The sequence below is a fragment of the Asparagus officinalis genome, chromosome 6, assembly GCF_001876935.1.
Source record: "Asparagus officinalis chromosome 6, Aspof.V1, whole genome shotgun sequence".
Lineage (NCBI taxonomy): Eukaryota > Viridiplantae > Streptophyta > Magnoliopsida > Asparagales > Asparagaceae > Asparagus > Asparagus officinalis.
In genome coordinates this window covers 21,239,663-21,260,069 of record NC_033799.1, presented here as the reverse complement: position 1 = coordinate 21,260,069, position 20,407 = coordinate 21,239,663, and the positions used below count along the sequence as shown (strand labels likewise).

At 35.0% G+C, this 20,407-nt stretch overlaps 1 protein-coding gene across 1 annotated transcript; it reads right to left on the bottom strand.

Moving 5' to 3' along the window:
• Positions 1,323-9,780, bottom strand: LOC109844343. The gene is made up of 10 exons (XM_020413336.1): positions 9,612-9,780; positions 8,416-8,567; positions 7,359-8,328; positions 5,667-6,385; positions 5,522-5,584; positions 5,243-5,426; positions 5,071-5,166; positions 4,914-4,980; positions 2,270-2,438; positions 1,323-2,185 (listed from the first exon to the last, which is right to left on the bottom strand). The coding sequence occupies exons 1-10, from the start codon at positions 9,660-9,662 to the stop codon at positions 1,534-1,536; spliced, it is 3,123 nt and encodes a 1,040-aa protein (XP_020268925.1). The 5' UTR covers positions 9,663-9,780; the 3' UTR covers positions 1,323-1,533.

The window sequence follows — 20,407 nt, the reverse complement described above, 5'->3', positions numbered from 1 at the left end:
TTTGATTATGTTGAATGACTTGCAAATCAGATTATATGTTGTTTTGTTTTGTTTTATTTTATTTTTAAGGAAGTTTTAAAATGTTAACCGAAATGTGATCTTTTGTAAAAGAAAGCCATAGTATTTGACAGAACAAGGATTATTTATTTAGAACTGCAATCTATATGATACTAACATGTGAAAAAGTTGAAACTTAGAGACGAAGGAAGTCGGTGAAGGAGAAAGAGCTCGATTTATTCGTGTACTCTTAAGGATTATGCATCTTTTTCACAATGCGAAGAGGTTTTATCACTGTGTTATAACTGCACCCAAGGGTGTTGAGAAACTGTTTAGTTTGCTGCAGCTGTAATTATTTTAGTATTTCCTTTGAGACTTTTGATATTTACAAATGCAAGGCTTCTTGGATTTCTTTTAGGTTTGGTTCCAACTGGAGTTAGAGTTTATACCTCTTCTGTTGATCAAATGCTGTGGCTGTTATTCTATGCCCTAATATTTCTACGTGAATTACAGTTGTCAATGCAGTTGTTAGTCGCGGTGAAACGGGCAGCTCCAATTGACCTGAAATGTAACTACCGCTGTAGCGAGCTAAATAACCACTTTTATGTTTTATATATCTTCTAAAAAGATTGGTGCTCGTGTGCAATAAAATCACTTTCTCAGTCCAAATTCTGTGGTTCGACAGTAAGAAGAAATGACTTATTTTAGCCTCTTTTTCCTTGCCGAATGTCCTTAATACAGCCTTCTACCCCCTGGCAAGCAATGTGATCTGATGACAAAACTTACGTCAGCGATGATGAAGTCCGATTATTTTTAAATAACCGCTAACCATTTGCAGAAGTTCAAGCTGAGTGAGGAGATAATTTATTTTGTAGTTTCTAGTTTTTGTATAAAGACCATTTAGCACTGCGTCAAAAGATTTTGCACTGTTCCTAGCCCTACTTTGCAGAGGTTCTTCGTATGTTTATGTAGCAACAATAAAAATAAGTTAAATATATAAGAATGAAATCTCTGATGGCTTGAACTTTGAATGATTTAATAGTCCACTTGGACGCATGTGCGATTCATAAGTCGCTATCATAATCTGGATTACAGGGGGGGGGGGGGGGGGTTAGGTGCTTCCCTCTTTTCCTTCTGTTAAACGTATGCTCGCTCAGTATTTACGTAGAGGAAACATGGGCATAAGATGGGAACCTGTTCTCTTTATCTGCTACTCACATCACAAGATTTGGATTTCACAGCTCATATTTCTCAGGTAGCTCATTTTTTGCTAAATGTGATGGCTCCTCGTAATCCAATATAGCCTTATGTAGAAACAATCCAAATAAGGAAAAACAATTTCTGACAACTTAAGCTTCAGGTCCCGCAACATAAAATGTCGCAAAAGCAAAGATCGCATAACAGGGAAACAAATTCTAGAAATGTCTGCTTCCATCCAAAATATTAGAAACTCAGAACTCGGTCCCTCAATATGGATAACAAAAACTTAGATCTACAATATGATAATAATTCCCGTTTATGATAACAACTTACTGTTCATGTGAACTCATCCTCTTTAGTTCCTTCTTTATTACTCTTGGAATAAGGAGTAAGAGGAGGGAATGCAGGCATAGATTGAAGTATAAACTTGCGGACATTCCTAAGACCAGATGGAGGAGGGCTTTCACTTGTACTGCACAAAATTCGGTGAGGCGGAGACACCCTCTTTGAATTAGGGGAAGAAGACTTTACCATCTTAATTGGTGACCGAGTTTCCTTCAAAATATCAGGGGTATCATCCTCTTGGTTGCAAGGTACTCCACTATTTGAATCAGATTCTCGGACAAACTCACTTTCTTCAAATTCAGGTATTGGAGTTATGGGTGAGTTATGCCACCGAAGAGAACCAAGTGATATTTTCGTACTACCTTGTGGAAATTTAAATATTTTATGCTCTCGGGTTTTGGATGCAGCTGAGGAGCTGCCAGCACTAGGAGAAACTGAAGTTTTAAGCAAAGGGCTTAGGTTATATATATCAGAAAACACATCCCATCCTGGTGAGAATGGATCAACTTTTTCGGTATTATGATCATTCTGCATGGCATCGAGATCAGCATCAGAAGATTCATAAGATCTTACAATAGATGCAACAGAGTCCGGAGAAGGAAAGAGGCTTGAAGGAAGGTGATGTTTGGGCAGATCATTTCCCCTAAAAACATAGATGTACACAATTAGGAAGAAGTATGAGTGTTGTTAGAAACAAGGTATTTATGACGCCGGTATGAAGTCTTACATTGAACTTTGGAGTAATGGAGTGAGAGGGGAGAATCTTGAATGTCTTCGCTTAGCATTTGTTATTTGTCCCTTGACTTCTATGCTCTCCAGTTCACCAGAGAGATCCCTTTCCAAGCTTGCTTCCTTAGGCCTTTTATGTTCTACTGTCACTTCAGATATCTCATATTCTGCATACAGAGGCATTGAGAGGATCACAAAAGAACATCACAATAAAGAAGATGCATGATGAAATATCAAGATCAGTACATTATCATCTCTAAATCTTCAAACATTCATCAAATAACCATCATAGTAAGGTACCATGCGTCTACATTAGTTTTTCACCTCAATGAGAGAAGTCATCAGGCCAGGAGGCAGAAAAAGCTCAAACTGATCAAGCAAAATTCTGCAATAAATTACATCGAAAAAGAGGCAGAGACTATTTGTTTCGCTGCCTAATATAATAATACTGATCATGTAGATATGGAAGAAAAATGCAACTGCAAACCAGATTACGTGATCCAGTTTACAACTTAAGAATGGGGTAAATGAAAGAAACAATATGAGGAGTGATCTGGGGATAGTCTTCTGTCTTTACATACAAAAGAATCAATAATGACAAGATTATCTTTTTAATCAACTCCCCCTCTCTTATGTTTTCATCCAGAAGAACTGAGAATAATCAGAGCTTGTTAAAACATAATTTAAGAGGCACCCTCCAAAAAAGAAAAAAAAGGTGAAAATGAAAAATTAAACAAAATGAAAAATAGGTTTTACCTACCAAACAAGACATAAGTGTCAAGTGTAAATGTCCAACAAAGTAATTCGTAAACAGGACATAGGCACATGTATGCATGTCTTTGGAATGCATCTGACTTTGCAGCATTAGCATGTTAAAGTTCCATTAAATATAAAACCCTAGATTAAACACTTACTACGTGGCACATTCATTAGTGGTCACAATTGCAATATTCCCTCGCTATTATTCACCCTTTGAGATTTTGATAATCTTATATCGAATGAAGAATAGAGGGGTAAATATATGCTAGATCTACTTTTCAAGATATCTCACTCACTCACTCACTCACACACATGCACACGCGCACACCCACCCACATGCACACGCGCACACCCACCACAGATGTATGCCACCAACTCACACACAGCACATACAGCTTAACTATGCTCTTTCTAAGAGGAAGAGATTCCCTCTTCTTCCACTTCCCTAACCATTGGATCTATGATCAATTAAAAAGGGGGCAATACATCATTCAACAGAAAGTGGAGATGATATAATCTCACTTTTAGTACCCTAGAATGACCCCATCTAATGCTAGAATAATTAAGCTAGTGATGAAAGACGCTATGCTGTACAATAACATCTCATGGAAGAACTATAAAGGCATAAATAATATAGATTTGGAGCCCAAAAAACAGACAAGGTTGCTCTTAACAAAAATGAACGTTAAATACGTAGGTTAATTTTAGAAAACCCCCTCAACTATAGGGGGTGTCACAGAAAAACGCCCATCAGCCTCTTTAATACAACTAACAACCCCCCCCCCCCCCCCCAAAAAAAAAAAATATATATATATATTATTGTTAAGGGTGGTGTAGATTACTCCGCTGAACTTCACCTTAACATAACCAGAACATAACCAGAAAGAGCAAGATAACCTTCAGCAATAAAAATATTATCTTTTTATCTTTCTTTCTTTCTTCTTCTTTTCTTTTTTTTTTTATGACTAAGAATCACCTCCCAGTCTTTTTTATTAAAAAATTGGTTCAGGGGTTTTTTTTTTTTTTTAACTGAACATAGAAATAGGTTTTCCCCCAAAATGTATTTGAGTCATTTCACATTTTAGGGTAACAGCGTCAAGGGGGTCTATCAAGCAAAGGGATTATGTGAGAACCAATAGTTCAAAGGTGTTAACTCGAATTTAAAAAGTTTAGGAGGTTTATCTACAACACAAAAATTGAGGGAGTTTAGTCAAATTAAAATAATTGAAGGCGTTTTCTGCAACATCCCCCTAGTTCAGAGGGTTTTTCTAAATTTAACCCTTAAAAGGGATTTTGGAATCGTGCTAAATACTCCCTAGAAGTTTGAATCACATTAGATAATTTTCTCTATAATGTTTCTTCCTTAACCTGAAAAAATAGTGCTAAAATTTATCACAAAACCATTTCTAAATCAAACCTGCAACATGACGTATATCCTCAAGCCACTTTAGTACTTAGTAGATTAAAAACCAATGAATTGAAATATACTACATGGGAAAAAAAGCGAAACACTGATCAGCTCAGCCATTAGCTGTAGTATATTAAGTACCTTCATCATTGATATGATAACTTTTAATTTACTTGTTGCATTTCACTGACTTGTTTAACAGTTTGATTAGACCTCACCAAAGATAACATGTCTGAATTATCGTGAAAATTCACAGCCCTATGATGAAAACACATAAAGAATAACATTGAAAACAAGAACAAGTTAACATATGAGGATACTTTAATATTTACCCTAATTGAGAGAAGGTCAGCCTTAGTTTGTAAGGTATGACCACTTTGGTAAAATTAAATGTCATCAACAACAGCTACCAGGTGAATGTTATTTCCTGGCATATTCCTAGATGGAAAATAATGAAAATTTTTACTTCGCTTACCATCCTTCTTGCCGAAAGTGTTCTTACATCCTTCACATCGGCATCCTGAGGAACATCCAACGCCAGCCTTCATGAAATAACAATTAACAAATAAACAAAATACCAAAAAGAAGCTTAGAGAGCACAAATACGAAAATAAATACAATCTAAAGAAAACCTGAAAGCATTCACAGTATTTTTTCAAGCACAGTGACTTTTTGCAATTGCATCCTCTTTTATGTCTGGCAGAGGTTGGAGGTATTGGCTCATCATCCTACAAGTTGGGAGTATAGTTAATGTATATTCACTACCAAAGCAATGATGTAGAAACTAGTATGTTAAGTCCTTACTCCTATGCCTTTGGGTGTATCACTGACACGCAGCAAGACTTTAGGAGCAAATGCAAGTGGATTACGAGACTCTATCTGTTGTCTAGCTTCGCGAACAATTTCTTCATGCTCAGTTCTATTAGAACAATCTATACATGCACAAGCTTCAGAACAGAATGATCCTACAGCAAAGCAGTCACAGTAGCTGCATAATGGAGAATGGAACAAAATGTATTAATGTCTAAACTAAAGAGCACGTAAATATATACTCATGAAAAAAGAAAACCAAGAAATACTTACAGCTTCAAACACTTTGACCTCTTACAGTTGCACCTTTTAGGACCATTTGCTGGGGTCCTCTTCCTGGATGTCACAAGTTTAACATAAAATTAAGTAGGAGGGAAGGTAGGCAGAAACCCCAGATGAATAAAAAATGTAAACTTGCCTCTTCTTACTGGGACTGGTTTGAGTGGACTCCTCAGATTTCTTAGCCTCCTCTAGCCCTTTAATATTACACGGAGTCATGTAGTGATCCATATGCTTCAGTGGCGCAGAGCTATTCAAAGGTTTTGCTGCCAATGGAGAGTGATAATTGACAGATGAATGATGTTGTTGAAAGCCTTGATCTCCTTGTTGCCTTTCTTGATTTCTCTCATTCCCAGAATAATGCAAGGGCTTCTCAGCACTAAATGTAAATTTTTGTGGGTGCATTAAGCTCACGGAAACCAAGCAACTCTTTGAGTTTTTGGATGCCTGCTCAATATCGAGAGAAAGTGACTTCCCATGTAGACCTGCATTCCTTTCTGCTAGTTGCATGTCTGAATTGTAGTTTGTGGATGCAGCATTTCCAATACTATTCAAGTGTAATCCAATCCCAGCTGGCCTAGGGGCTGCAACAAGACTTTCCTTGCATTGTCCAGATTTGTCAACCCTAACTGAAACTCGACAAGGAGCATTCGTAGAGGTATAGTGAACCACTTGCTTGTGGCTGGACACTGCATTTGATTCTGCGTGAGAGGCACCTACAGACTCCAGTTCCAAAGGAGCAATTGGTAAATCCAAATTGGAAGCTTCAGTTGTGTAGTTGAAAGAGTTTCTGTTACTTAAGTCAGCTGCCTCAAATTCAAGACGTTTTCGCTTGCCACGTTGATGTTGAATACTGTCCTACATTAACTACTGATATTATGCTCCTGTAATAACCTTCTAAACAAAATAGCCTAGTGCAATTCTTTTGAAGTATATACAAGTACACAACAAACTAAAATATTTGAGATGGATGCAGTAAAAAGAGAAAATACTGATGTACTGTCAGGTACTGCCATCAAGCGCTGTTATCAGAATGACCAAATCTAGAATTGAAGGATGGGCAGGTTAGTGATTTACTCAAAAAGCTGACACAGTTGAATCCTACAGTCAAAAATTTTACCACTATGTTTCCTATCAGCATTTTGTGGTGATCATTTTGGGAATAAGAGCTACAATTTAAGATAGTATATAAGATTTTATCTGTCACTTCTGCTAGGTACATGCATATATTTATTCAGGAAAATTAACAGTTTCATATCAAGTTCTACTAGTTGGACAGGTAATCAGGATTGGGTTGGGATCAAGGGGGGAGAGTTATCGGACATTAACTCTTGTTGCACAACTACACATCCAAGATTGGTAAGATTGATAAAATTCTCAAAAGAGAAGGATAATAATATACATTACAATGCTAGGATTTCAAAACAGACAGAAATAAGTTCGCAAGAGCAGAGTCCTTAAAAAATATAAAGAAAATAAAAAGGCTGATATGATATCAGTCATATAAGCCAATTCTAGTTTCACTCTACCTTACATTATTACCCATGATATTTCAAGAGTGAATTGGCATCAAATACATTGCATCTTGATACTACTCCTAACATGCCCTTACAAAAGATTCAAACTTGTTGCGCAACTACAAACATACTAGATTGTTAAGATTGATGGTGCATATTCAGATCAAAATTTAGTAGAGAAAGTCAGCAGACACTGAGCAAAGAGAAATATTCTAGGTTCTAACTAAGACAAAAACATGACCTGAAAGAAATAAATGTGATATATTGAACATGAAGAATAATAACACAAGAAAACAATAGATATATTGTGGTACCTCCAGATCATTTCCAGCAGATGTAGAAATCGGTGGCACAGTGATCTTGATATTATTATTGCCTGTTTGAATCTTCTCATGGAAATCTCGAGGCAATTGAGAGGTACAGTCCAATTCATTTGGTTGACAAGTTTCAGTAGTCTGCAGCTTCGGCTCTCGTTCTCCCTGGCACAGAAAGGCTGAAGTTGTAGAGTTTCCTTTCTCGTCATGGGAGAGATCACAAATATTGGCTCTTGACACAGAGGAACTACCAATTGCACCCTGAAAAACAGAATTATCTCTATCCCAAATGATAAAATCCGAGCTGTGTGCATTAGTATAGTCTCTCACATCTTTTGGTACCTGTCCCATCTGTGCAGCAATTAATCCTTTATCTATTTCCATGGTCTCGGCAGCCATGGACATACTTTCCACATCCTCTTCTGTTTGATATAGTCCTCTGAAACTTATAACAGCTGTCTTGTTTGTGTGTTTCTTCATGTCAGCTGCATGGAGCTCTAAGTAGGATTCTTTATGGTTAATAGAATCATTTACCAAAGTATCAGATGTATGAGAATCTCGCTTTGAGTGAAGAGAATCATCTGTCTGTTTACTAGTGGAAATTGCAGAGGTGCAAGGATGGGGTCTCAGAAGATCCTCCTTTAAGCTTTCCGTTTGATTCTCACAACAGCTAGCATTGTCGTACTCAATGTCCTTACAAGCTCTCTTAACACAAAATTCCGGTGAACTAGAAGAACAATTACCATTCTCTGAAGGATCAGCAAGAAAATCATCAACACAATTTGAAGGACTGGTAAATGATTGAGTTGGAGATGGGTCTCCACTGGGGCATTCATTATCTCTGTGAGAAACAAACTCTCTTGTTGGCTGGGAGGTGCCGTTAACATCAACGTTTTCTGAATATTCTCTAGTATTATTTCTATATCCAGGAGAGTTATTCTCAACATTATTTAAAGCCAAAAGTTGGGATCTGGAAAAACCACAGAATATGAACAAACTCAGGTTATTTCTCTAGTAGCAACATAAACTAAAAGGAATGATGTGCAAGACAACATACCTTCCCAATAAATTTGAGCGACTGAAATTTGGTGTTTTGAACACCAGTTGTGGGGATGGAATATCTACATTTTCATATACTTGCACGATGGATCTAGCATTGACTGGATTTATAGGAGACAAGCTACTCACATAACCAAAGATGGGTGAGTCCTACAAAAATGGTGGATAGAGGAACACTAACATAAGATACCACATGAATATTAAAAGGATAAGTAACAAAACAGCATCGTGTTAGATCGCCTTAACAAAGTATGCTTGTTATGTAACGGATACAGCCATGATTGGTTCTGTGATATCATTAGTAAGAGAGTGTTCCTAGAAAAACATAAATTGTTCAAACAAAGTGAAAACTAGTAGCAACTACATATAGTTACATGCTAATCACATATCGGAACAACAACAAAAACATGACGTTGAAAAAAAAAGAAACTTGCCTAAATAACTGAAGACAAACTCATCCATAACCAAAGATATGTGTATCATATCAAATGGGGTATAAAAGAAACACTAACATAAGATACCACAAAAACAATGAAAGAAAAAGATAACAAAATAGTGTCTGATGTGATCTATTTAACACAACATGCATGTAAATATAATGGATAACACCATGATAGGTTCTGTATGGCCATCATTAAGAGAGTGTTCCCATAGATGCATAAATTGTCCAAACTAATAGTATCTACAATATGCTTACAGATTAATAAAAATGTAAGTAAAAAGTTCCTCTCAAGATTTTGCTAGAAGATAAATGAGATCTCTTTTAAATAATAAATCACAGCAAGATGCAGTTCCCAATTTATTCAATTAAGAGAATCCATTTAACCATTTCTAGACATTTTTATCATGCATAGAGATAACGAATTGTTCAGATCTACCCACACCTCAAATTCAATGAAACTAGACCTGAAAACCAAATAATCCTTTTGTCCTGATAGAAAATTTATGGATAAAAGAACTCAGTTATATTTCAGCATTTCCACCCCAAAATCACAAGCTCGAATCATAATCAAAGCCAAGGCCCATTATGTCCACGATCTCCTCTTCGATCTCCCACCAATTAAAACCAAGAACAACATTATTTCAGAGGAAATCATCAGATAAACCACCAACAGCAGAAAACCCACAGATTTAACGCGTATAAATTGATTTTTTTTTTTGAGATTAAGAGGGAATAGAGAGATCAAAGACTACCTGAACTGGGGGAGATTTGGGATCGGGCTTGTCACTCTCTGAGGAAGTCATCGCTCAAAACCCTAACCCTAGCCTCGAGTTTCTTCCTTCCCCTTTTATTTTAGTTTTTTTTTCCCCTTTTTCTTTTTGGCCTTTTTATGAGGTACTGAAGAAATTGGCTACGGAGAAGAGGGTGAGAGAATTAAGTAATAAAAAGCAAAGTAATAGGCGGGAGATGAAATATTGTGAATCTTTTCACATATATCTACTTAATATTTTTATAATTTATAATAGTTTTTGCATTGATTTGCAATTTTAATTAAAAACACATTTTACTTATCTATATATGTGTCTATATCTATTTATCTATATCTATATCTATACTTTTATAAAAGATGATGATAGAGATGTTAAAACTTTGGTATGCCCTTTTTATCCCTCTTAAATTTGATAATTCCAACTTTATATATCTATGTATATACATACATACATATTACCATTTCATTAGAATTCTAAATAATTTTACATTAATGTACAATCATTCACTCATACATTATCTCCACTAATCATCTTTAATATCCTCATGACTAATCACAAATATAATTCTCCATCTCTTTAAATTCTTATATGGCAACCTCCTCTTTCTTTTATATAAACATCTCATCAAACTACATCGTCAATTATTTAGGGGGACCAAACAATCTTAAATAACTTTTTACATGTTAAATGCAATCACGGAGGGAGAGGAGAGTCATGACATCATCCTCTATTTCTAAGGTACAAGCATGTTGCCCATCCAAGTTGTTGACATTTTTGTTTCGGATATATTTTATTGTTTTATTTTATTTTATCTAATATCATGTGGACAAATATTAATACATGTGTAGGCACTAAAAAGTGCCAAGAAACAAAAGAGTGTTGAAGCTCGCCATTGAAGACGAAGCTCGTCATTGGAGACGAAGCACCTCTAGAAAATGAAGCACATTCAGGAGGCGAGGTTCATCCAGAGACGAGCCTCTCCAAACAACAAGACTCGTCCCAGAAGACGAGGCTCACCACATAGTCAGGATCGACCATCAAAGACAAAGCTCGCCACGCAACGAAACCCGTCTTATTAGACGAACCTCGCCACGCAGCGAGGCTCGTCTCATTAGACGAACCTTGCCACACAGCGAGGCTCATCTCATCAGATGAATCTCGTTACGCAACGAGACTTGTATCATCCAATGAGGCTCAACGCCAAGAGGCTAACAGCCATGAGGACCCAGTCAACCCACATGGGCTAAATCTAAAGAGTCAGTTACGCTCATGATCCCATGATCTTAGCGTTAGAACTAAGAGCCTATAAATAGCTATGAACAGCTACAAAAGAGAACTACTTTTGAAGATCTGAGCATCAGATATTGAGACCCAAGAGTTAGACGCACAAGCGTCAAGGGCTAACAACAGCCACAAGTAGCTCAAGCACTCGAAAGAGGCTATTTGTTCCTTGAGTTGACGCAATTTTGCTCCGATCGTTAACGAGAAATAAGCTCGACACGAGCATCGAGAGAGGCATCTCATCGCCACATCGAATCCACGTTAAACAAAGGAGAAGTCGAATCAATCTTCTCATCTTCTGTACTTAAAAAAATGAACGATTGTAAAAAGATTCTTACCAAGCGATAGAATCTCTTCTTTCGACTAATCAGTTGAAGAATTAGTCATATCATCTTTTTCGAGACCCTACAAAAGATTATGACCACAGTGGGACACATCATTTTCTCTGAAGAAATGATCATAGCGCAGTCGAACAAGATTGTCGTAGGAACTGACGTCGAAACTCTCATCATCGAGTTCGATCAATCCAAGTACGAGGAGTTCCTCTCCTCTCGTGCTCCAAGTCCCTCCAAAGAACATAAGTGCCGCAAAGTCTCTCACGAGACTCTAGCCAATTCGGCTTCTAACAACTCAACTCGAGTTTGCCTTGAGGAGAAATCCTTGCCTCTGACTGTCGAGGCTCCGAGAACTAGCTGTCAGGCTAAGAAATGGGTCGTTAAACAACCCAAACAAACTCCAATTGCTACGGAGCCGGAGGCTAATCTGCTGTTGAAGAGGGCAAGACGTCGTCAATCAGGCCCGTCGTGAAGCCTATGCCTTAGCTTCTCCGGATGGCTTCCACTATAGGCCCAGAGATGACATTGTCATAGCTCGCAAGTTAGTAGAGGCTCGCCCAACTAAGATGCGTCAAAATGACGAACCTCGCCTACAGCATGAACCTCATCATCACTGCTCGTGCGTCCAACTGCACTCAGATGACAAACCTCGTCTTCAACATGAGGCCCATCCAAGATACCAAGGTCATCTCCCAAGCCAGGTTCGCCCCACTATCGAGATTGGTAGAATTGAGGTGCGTCAAAATGACGAACCTCTCCTCCAACATAGAGCCCGCTCCACCACTGGGCCACCTTCATGTTGCCAAATCAAGGTTCGATTAAGATAACAAATTTGTCCCCCGAACCAGGTTCGCCCAAATGTTGATACTCGCATGAATGATGAGGCTCGCCTAACTAACAAACCTTGTATCAAACATAAGAGTGGCGAGGTTTGTCTAGCCATTCAGGCTCGCCAATCTCTAATACTTAGAGATTTTTGTGCATACATAGCCAAATTACCTGAGTTAACAGGGGTGGTCCTGTTGTTAATCTCTGTGATTACCTACTTCGTAAACGCAGTCTGAGCCAAATAAAATCTCGTTGCAACTGTGAAAGACTCATCTCCACAGTACTTGCCGAATGCCAGTGCAGGGGGCCATCACTCAAGTCCTCTGTCTTTGAGTGACTGTCTGGACTGTCGGGAGTCTCATCATCCAGAAGAAGACGATTTCATCCCAGAAAGCAAATTCCTAAGAATGAACCTGCTAAGGTTACAATCAATATGATTAGCAGAGGTAAAGGCAAAGGACCAGCCGGCCCTTCGGACTCCTCCGATCCTGAATTCTCTCCGGGGCTGAGGGGGTTTATTGAGCAAGAGGGTATCTTTCGACACACCCGCACCCGTACTGGCTCGGTAACTCTATTGGATTACCGACGTTTAGCAGATATTTTCTGACGATACCAATAATGAGCCTAACAACTCAACCATTACCACTTTTCAAGCATCCAGCACTAATCAAAGTGGACGCGCGAATGCTGATATGGCTAGAAATGTGGAGGACCTGATGAAAAGATTAGAGGAGCAGCAAGCTACCCTTCTCTAACAATTAGAAATGTGGAGGACCTGATGAAAAGATTAGAGGAGCAGCAAGCTACCCTTCTCTAACAATAGGAAACTATTAAGCTCATGAGAGAGAGACGATAGACAAGCTCCTTACGAAAAAAAGAAGAAAGGTTTTGGTGAAGCTTCGGGCAGGATATTAGCGACCTTCACCTAAAGTCGGGGGATCTAGCCGTCCAAACTAAGAGGACACTAATACAGGATGATGAAGAGGAAGCTCCAAAAGCTTATTCTGAATCATCGAAAGCTGAATCCAATCCTCGCAAGAAAGAGTGAGACCAGAAGTTGGACGACTTTCAGAAGCAACTTGATGCTTTGAAGTTTTAGAGAAATTTTAAAGAACTAGGGGTGACTAGACTGTACCCTGTCAAATGGGACATTGTTCCTTATCCTCCAAAGTTCAAGCCATTCAGCCTCCTATAATTTGATGGCACGGGCTCTCCTACCTAGCATATCTATTACTTCCATGAGCAAACTAGGCATATAGTGGGAAATGATCCCATTATGACTCGACTGTTCATTGATACCATCAAGGGGATCAATTTTGAGTAGTTCCGCAGATTGGAGTCTGGGTCCATCAATTGTTGGAAGGACATGGAGAGGCTCTTCATGGCCAGATTCTTCGACGACGACACATAAGTATGTTGGCCTTCTTGTTTTGATGATGATTTACAAACAATTTACTACTAATGTTGTTTGTCTAGTGTTTGTGTATTCTTATTTATTGTAGACAAACAACGTTGTTGGAGGTTGGATGGATTGCGCTTCAACGATGATATCCAAAGGAGGTTGGCGGAATGTCGGGTTGAAGCCTTGCTATTCAAAGTTCAAGATCCAAGTTAAAGCTTCATCCGCGAGATTACCAAGTCAAGCTTATTGAAGATCAAGATCATTGCTTGGGTAATTTAGTTTAGGAACTTATATTATGTGTGTTAGTACTTTAAGCTCAATCATACACACACATACACGCTTTGGTTTTGGTTTTGTATATATACAGTTATATATATACATATATGTTTTTGGTTTAATAATTTTCGAGTTTATATATGAAACAAATGAATAGAATTGGAAAATACTATTTTGTTTCATGTTTATATGCCTATATATGATTTCATCTATATTTAATGAAATCATATTTAGTGTTTTGAATATATTGCATAAAATATGCAATTTTATGAAAATATTTTATTTCTAGGTTATAGACTTCATAACAACATGTTATATCTTTTATCAAGTCTATACAATCATTCCATAAGGTTTCAAAATGTTGTTTAAAGTTAAATTATCAAAATATCAAATTTTCAGGTTTTCATGTTTTGGACTATTTTGTAAAATAATGATATTTTTCATTTGGGAAGTCCTTTTTTGAAACCAGTCATTGTAGCATGTTTATTATCATGTCTACAATCATTCCCCAAAGTTTTACATTTTTTGGAATTTATTTGATATTTTAAACAGCGTTTTAAAATCAGATAAATAATTTTTCAGAACCTGTCATATCTGTTTTCGGCATTGCTGATCTCTTTTCAAACTATCTAAGAAGTTTTTAAACAAGTTTTAAACAAGGGTTTAAGTGTGTTTAAGGGTTTGTTTTGTTTGTGAAGAAGTTTTCACAAGTGGAGGAGATCATCTTCTTGTTTGGGCTCCAATCTCCATCTCTCCATCTTGTCTTCCATTGAGAAGTTTTCTAAACTCTACTCTAGCTTTCATTTGTTATTTGTTAATTATCAATTCTATTAAAGATAGTTTTATATTGAGTTTAGATTTGATTTCACTCATTGTTACACACACCCACTTTGAGCTTATTGTATTTGCATTCATAATATATTAGGGTTGTGAGAGTTGTAGCATTGAGTGTGAGCTTTTATTGTGTTCTCATCCATATTAGAGAACAATTTATATTTGTTACATTGTGAGATTGTTAGGTTTTCGATGAGCTAGAAACCGTGTGTGGTGTGAAAGTTTTCGGTGAACTAGAAAACCGATTGTGAGGAGTGACGTTGATCGGTGAGCGTTGAAAACCGATACTGTGAGGTGTAAACGTTGTTCGGGTGAACGTAAAAAACCCGGTTGTGATAGTGGAATTCTCCCCGGGAGTGGGGAGCGGAGACGTAGGACGGAAGGTCCGAACTCCGTGATCATATCGTGTGTTTGTGATTGCATTAGCGTTCTTATTCTTGTTTTCATATCTTATATCGCCTTTGTGTATTGCTCATCATATTACCCTATCACTTGTGTAGATTGTTTATTTTACCCTTGTGTTGTTCATATATCCTTGCTCATATATTTGTAATATCTCATTGATAGGATATATTCATTTGTTCATATTGCTTATCCTAGCTTACGTATCTTGTTGTATTTTATACTTGCTAGGATAACTTATTAATTAGTTTTAATTGGCATTTAATCGGATTAGATTAGCATAAGACCCTAATCACCCCCCCTCTAGGGTCTAACAAAGTATATATGGCAGAAGCAGAAGAAGATAGAGTCCGTCAGTGACTCTGTCAAGAGATTCAGGAACCGATCACTGCATTCTCGTGATCAGGTCTCGAAGGTTACTCTCATCGAGATGTGTCAGAATAATCTCTCCATCAACATACTATCCAAAATGGGCGCTGTTGAAGCTCGTTCATAGAAAGACTTAATATGGCAGCGAGAACAACTTGAAAGCATGCTCAAGAGATTAGATGCTAAAGAGCCACGTGAATCTCGTCCTAGGAGAGGAAGTGCTAACCAAGGCAACTTCACCCCTTAGACCCATTCAAAGGGGAAGGATACTCTAGCGGTAGAAACCACCTCCTCATCCAAACCCTCTTCAAAATAGAAAGGTAATCCTTCGAATGGCCGCTTCCAGAAGCAGTACGACTTCAAAGATGAGCAGGTTGTCATGATTCTCAATACTTTAATCAAGGTGAAGAAGATCAAGCTCCCAGAATCAAAGCGACCTGAGGAGGTTTCAAGGACGGATGATCCTAATTACTGCATGTACCACAGAATGCTTTATCACCCGACGAAGACGTGCTGCATCTTGAAGGATAAAATCCAAGCTTTATTGGACGCAGGAGTCATGACCCTTCAATCTGAATAAAAGAAGGTATCTGCAAACATGGTCTCATTGTAGTGCATAGGCTTTCCGGAGATTCTTGTCCAAAATGGTGTGAAACCGATCCCACAAGCAGAGACTAGGGTCCTGAATCTTGATCCTCACCATCAAAAGGATAAGGGTATGGTTCCTTACACTACTCCAGAAGGCGAAGTCATATGGGCCCATCCTGACCTACTTGTAGATGAGCAATGGGCATCGACAAGTTCAAAGAAGTCCAAGACAAAGCAGAGTCCTGTAATGTTATTTCTGTCATCCCAAATGAGGAGGTTAAAACTACTTCCCTCAGTAGTTCCGGTGATGAACAACCAACATTCACTGCACAACCTGTTCAGACATTAGGGACTCATGGTGGAAAGGAGTATTTAAAAAAATACCCTGAGGCGGGAGACAACTCGCCAAAGGCAACAGAAGAAGCAACAAAGAAGGCACAATTACCCGCCAGTGATCTAAAAGCGAAGGAGCTCCGATATAATAAAGCGCTCAGGAAGGAGACTCCTGAAAGCACAAAAAATCCTTTTCAGTTCGATGTGTTGGCCCAGCTAGCTAACATCCTGACAAGAATCATGTTGTTTGAGCTCCTGCGTTTATCCAGATCAACTAGGGAAGCCCTACGTGAAGCACTGGCAGATAATGAAGCATTCCTGGCTCATATTCCACTGATTCCCACAGAGGAAACACAAGAAGCATGCCCTCAATGCCACCAAGTCTTTAGAGGACGGATGCCCCCTATATATATGTAAATATGTGTGTGTGTGTGTGTGTGTGTGTGTGTGTGTGTGTTTCACATCTCAAAATCTGGAGTACAACAAACTGGTCACAAATAACCATTGAGTTTTGATTCTCCCGTTTCAGTTTTTCCTCCAGGGCACATGTTAAATCTTCCCCCAAAGTGATAGCTATAATGTTGAATCTAATAAAAGAATAAAATATATATTTAATATTTATGTTATAAGAAATATTTTTGTATTTTTCATATAAAAAATAATAAAATTGTAACTTAACCATTTATCATGCATTGTAAAGTTTCTAAACAAAACTTTTTTTCATTTCTATCCATGCTATCAATTGCATAAATTTCATCAACTATTCCACTCATATCTATATAAGAAAATAATTGAAATTTAGTATACTTTGATATACATGATAACCTATGAGGAATATAAATTTAATGGATACATATAAGAAATTCTTTTGAATTAATTCTTGATTCAATCTATCCGTAAGGGAAAAACTCGAATTTGTATTTTTATATATCATCGTCATCCGCCTCTACGACCTTGATATTTGTACGATAATACAAATGAATAGATACCATTGTGGCATAGTGCTTACTATTTTGTATATCTCATTTGTAGTAACAATCTTTATGTTTGAGAAAATGTGAATTTTTCTTCTTGTATTAATTTCCTAAGTCATAATACATCATTCTCATGGTAAAAACCATGTACATGGGTGTTTTGTTAAAAATTAGATAAAATACATCACAGTTAAAGTAAATTTGTATTATTTAAACTTGTAATTATCAATATATATATAATTTTGAATGTACCGCGTTATTAAGGAGAATAAAGTTAATTCCAGTGAGACTCTTGTGTTTGCGTTTTGTCCTTCCTATGTTAGAGCGATTCTTTCTTTCAAGATGACATCATTTTCATCTACCTGAATCTCATTTAATGGTGTGTATGATGTAATTTTTATTATTTTTCCTAACATCCTGATAAAATATCTACAACTTAATTTAATACGATTACTATTTTAAATCAAATGATGCTATGAATTAATTAAATTAGTGATCATAATGAATAAAATATCATATTATAATTTTTAAGAATTTTATTAATCATTAACAATTAGCAAAAATAATATGTCAATCTCTCAAATTATAAAAATTCCATATGAATTATGTAATTAGTTTTATTCTAGATTAACAATTGATGATAACAAAATAAAAAATAATTTATAATGCCACCAAAACTTAGCTTAATTTATACAAAGATACTATCTGGAATTATAATAATAAAAAATATGTAATCAATTTATTATATATTGAAAAAATTATATAATCAAATCCTAACTACCTTCAAAATTATTTATATACAATTATAAATTTTTAGCCAATATAGTTTTCAATCAATATAACTTTCATCTAATATAATTTTCATTTAATATTAAAATAATTTATTGAAATATGTTTTAAATATTAATTTTAACAATTGGAAAATATAAAATAATTCTCAACATAATTTTATCATAATTATCCATCTTATTTTGTATAAGCATTAAATGTATTAGATATTAGTTCTCCCATAAATAAAGTCCTATATTGTTTATATAGAATAATAATTAAATTTTATTTATAATTCTGTAAACTATTACGCTATAAAGACAAATATTAAAAAAATTATAAAATTTAACTTTTAAATGCATAGTTCATGTTTCAGAAAAATCAAAATAATAATCAAAAATCCAAAAATCATATCGAATAAGATTTTTTTAGAAATAACTAAACATGTTTAGAAATATATAAAAATAAAAATCATATTAATAAACTGTGAGCGATTGAAACATGCTGAAATTTTATATTATGGAAGTAAAATAAAAAATAACGAGAAGTTTCCAAACTCATTTATTGAAGTTATCTCAGATCTTAGCATTTCAATCCAACCATTTTCCAATCACGACTTGTGATTTTAAGCATAAAAAAATGAAATAAGATACAATCATAGCTTATGATAAATGAAAATTATTCTATTAATTATGATATAAAATACTATGTTCTAAATATTTAATAAATAAAAATTAATATCACAAATTTTGAAAAATAAAAAACTATGAATAAAAATAAAAATTAAGAACTATTTAAAAATAAGAAAATAGAAAATCCAAACTAATTAAGGTATTCATTAATCTCATAATTACTATTTTTGAATAGTTTTGAAAATTAATTTACTTTAAAAATGCTATTAATTTTGTAATAAATTAAGAAAAATGGGAACATGATCTAAATTTGGTATCTTGAATTTGTTAACATAAATTTGGTAATTTGAAATTTACCTAAAATTTTTCTACTATTTAAGTTAATTTTTAATGAAATTATTTAATGTTTAACCCAATTTGGTATAAAAATAAAATTTCACAACTATGTAAAAGTGAAAAATAAAAATTCAAATTAAAATTGGAAATTCTTAAGGTAAATTATTTTCATAAAAATTCTAATTCTAGAAATAATTAAAAAACCAAAAATTATCATATATTTGAAATCATGAATTGTTGATTTACATGAAATAATTTTGAATTTAGTAAATTTTTACAAATATCTAAAATTAAAAACATCCTAAAATTCAAATTAATATATAATATATATATATTATATAATTGCTATTTTTGAACAGTCAATATCTTCTATTCTAATGTATTCAATAAATCAAGTCTAGAAAATTGAATCAAAATATTCATCGATTATGAATGAAAATAACCATTTGATATAAAAAATATTTAACATATTAAAATAAAAATAAATATTAAGTAGTTGAAGAATAAATACATGAATCTTTTTTCTCCAAGCAATAAATGTGCCTTAGGTTGAAGATGGAAAAAGCAATGATTTTTTCCTAGAGTAATTTTATCCCGATAAAAATTAAAAGTGTAACTATTAGATATAAAAAGATATTAAATATATTAAAATAAAAATAAATATTTTGGTAGTTGTAGAATAAATAACTAAAATTTTTGTCCTCCATGCAACAAAAGTGTCATGGGTTAAAGATAAAAAATCAGAGTTTTGTCCCTAGAGTAAATTTTTTTGATAAGAATTAAATTCATAAAAAAAATTAAACATATCAAAGTAAAATAAATACTGGATAGTTGTAGAATAAATACCTAAATTGTTTTTCTCCAAGCAACAAAAGGGTCTTTGGTTTAAGGTAAAAAATTAGAGATTTTGTTCCCTGGAGTAATTTTTTCCTAGAAAAATTAAAACCACAACTATTACATATAAAAAATTAATTAAATATTTTAAAATAAAAATAACTATTTTAAGATTGTCAAATAAATAGCTGAATAATCTTTCTCTATGTAAAAGTGCTTTCGGTTGTAGATAAAAAATGGAAGAATTTTTTTGGATAATATATTTTATGAGAAAAATTGAAACTAAAAAACAAAACATTTTTTCAATAATATTTTTTTCAAGAAAAATAAAAACTAAAAAATCTTGTTTTTGAGAAAAAAAAATCAATGAGATTCTTGATTGGGATTTGATACTATTTGTGAGAATTAGAATTAGTTATAAAAGATATTACAAAAGATGCGGTGATTGATAATAGGGAAAAATATGTCTAGGCCTCAAAAGTAGAAACTTGATGTGCTGCAGCCCATCTTAGTTTCCCCCATGTGATTCAGCCCCTTGAAGTGTGACACTTTGTACTGCAACTCCTTTTTAGCAATTATTACATGT

Excerpts from the sequence above, each read along its gene's own strand:
- LOC109844343 (XM_020413336.1), bottom strand. The coding sequence starts at position 9,662 with ATGACTTCCTCAGAGAGTGACAAGCCCGATCCCAAATCTCCCCCAGTT. Across the intron at positions 5,427-5,521 it reads AGGTCAAAGTGTTTGAAGCT|CTACTGTGACTGCTTTGCTG; the intron begins GTAAGTATTTCT and ends TCCATTATGCAG. Across the intron at positions 4,981-5,070 it reads AATACTGTGAATGCTTTCAG|GCTGGCGTTGGATGTTCCTC; the intron begins GTTTTCTTTAGA and ends TATTTCATGAAG.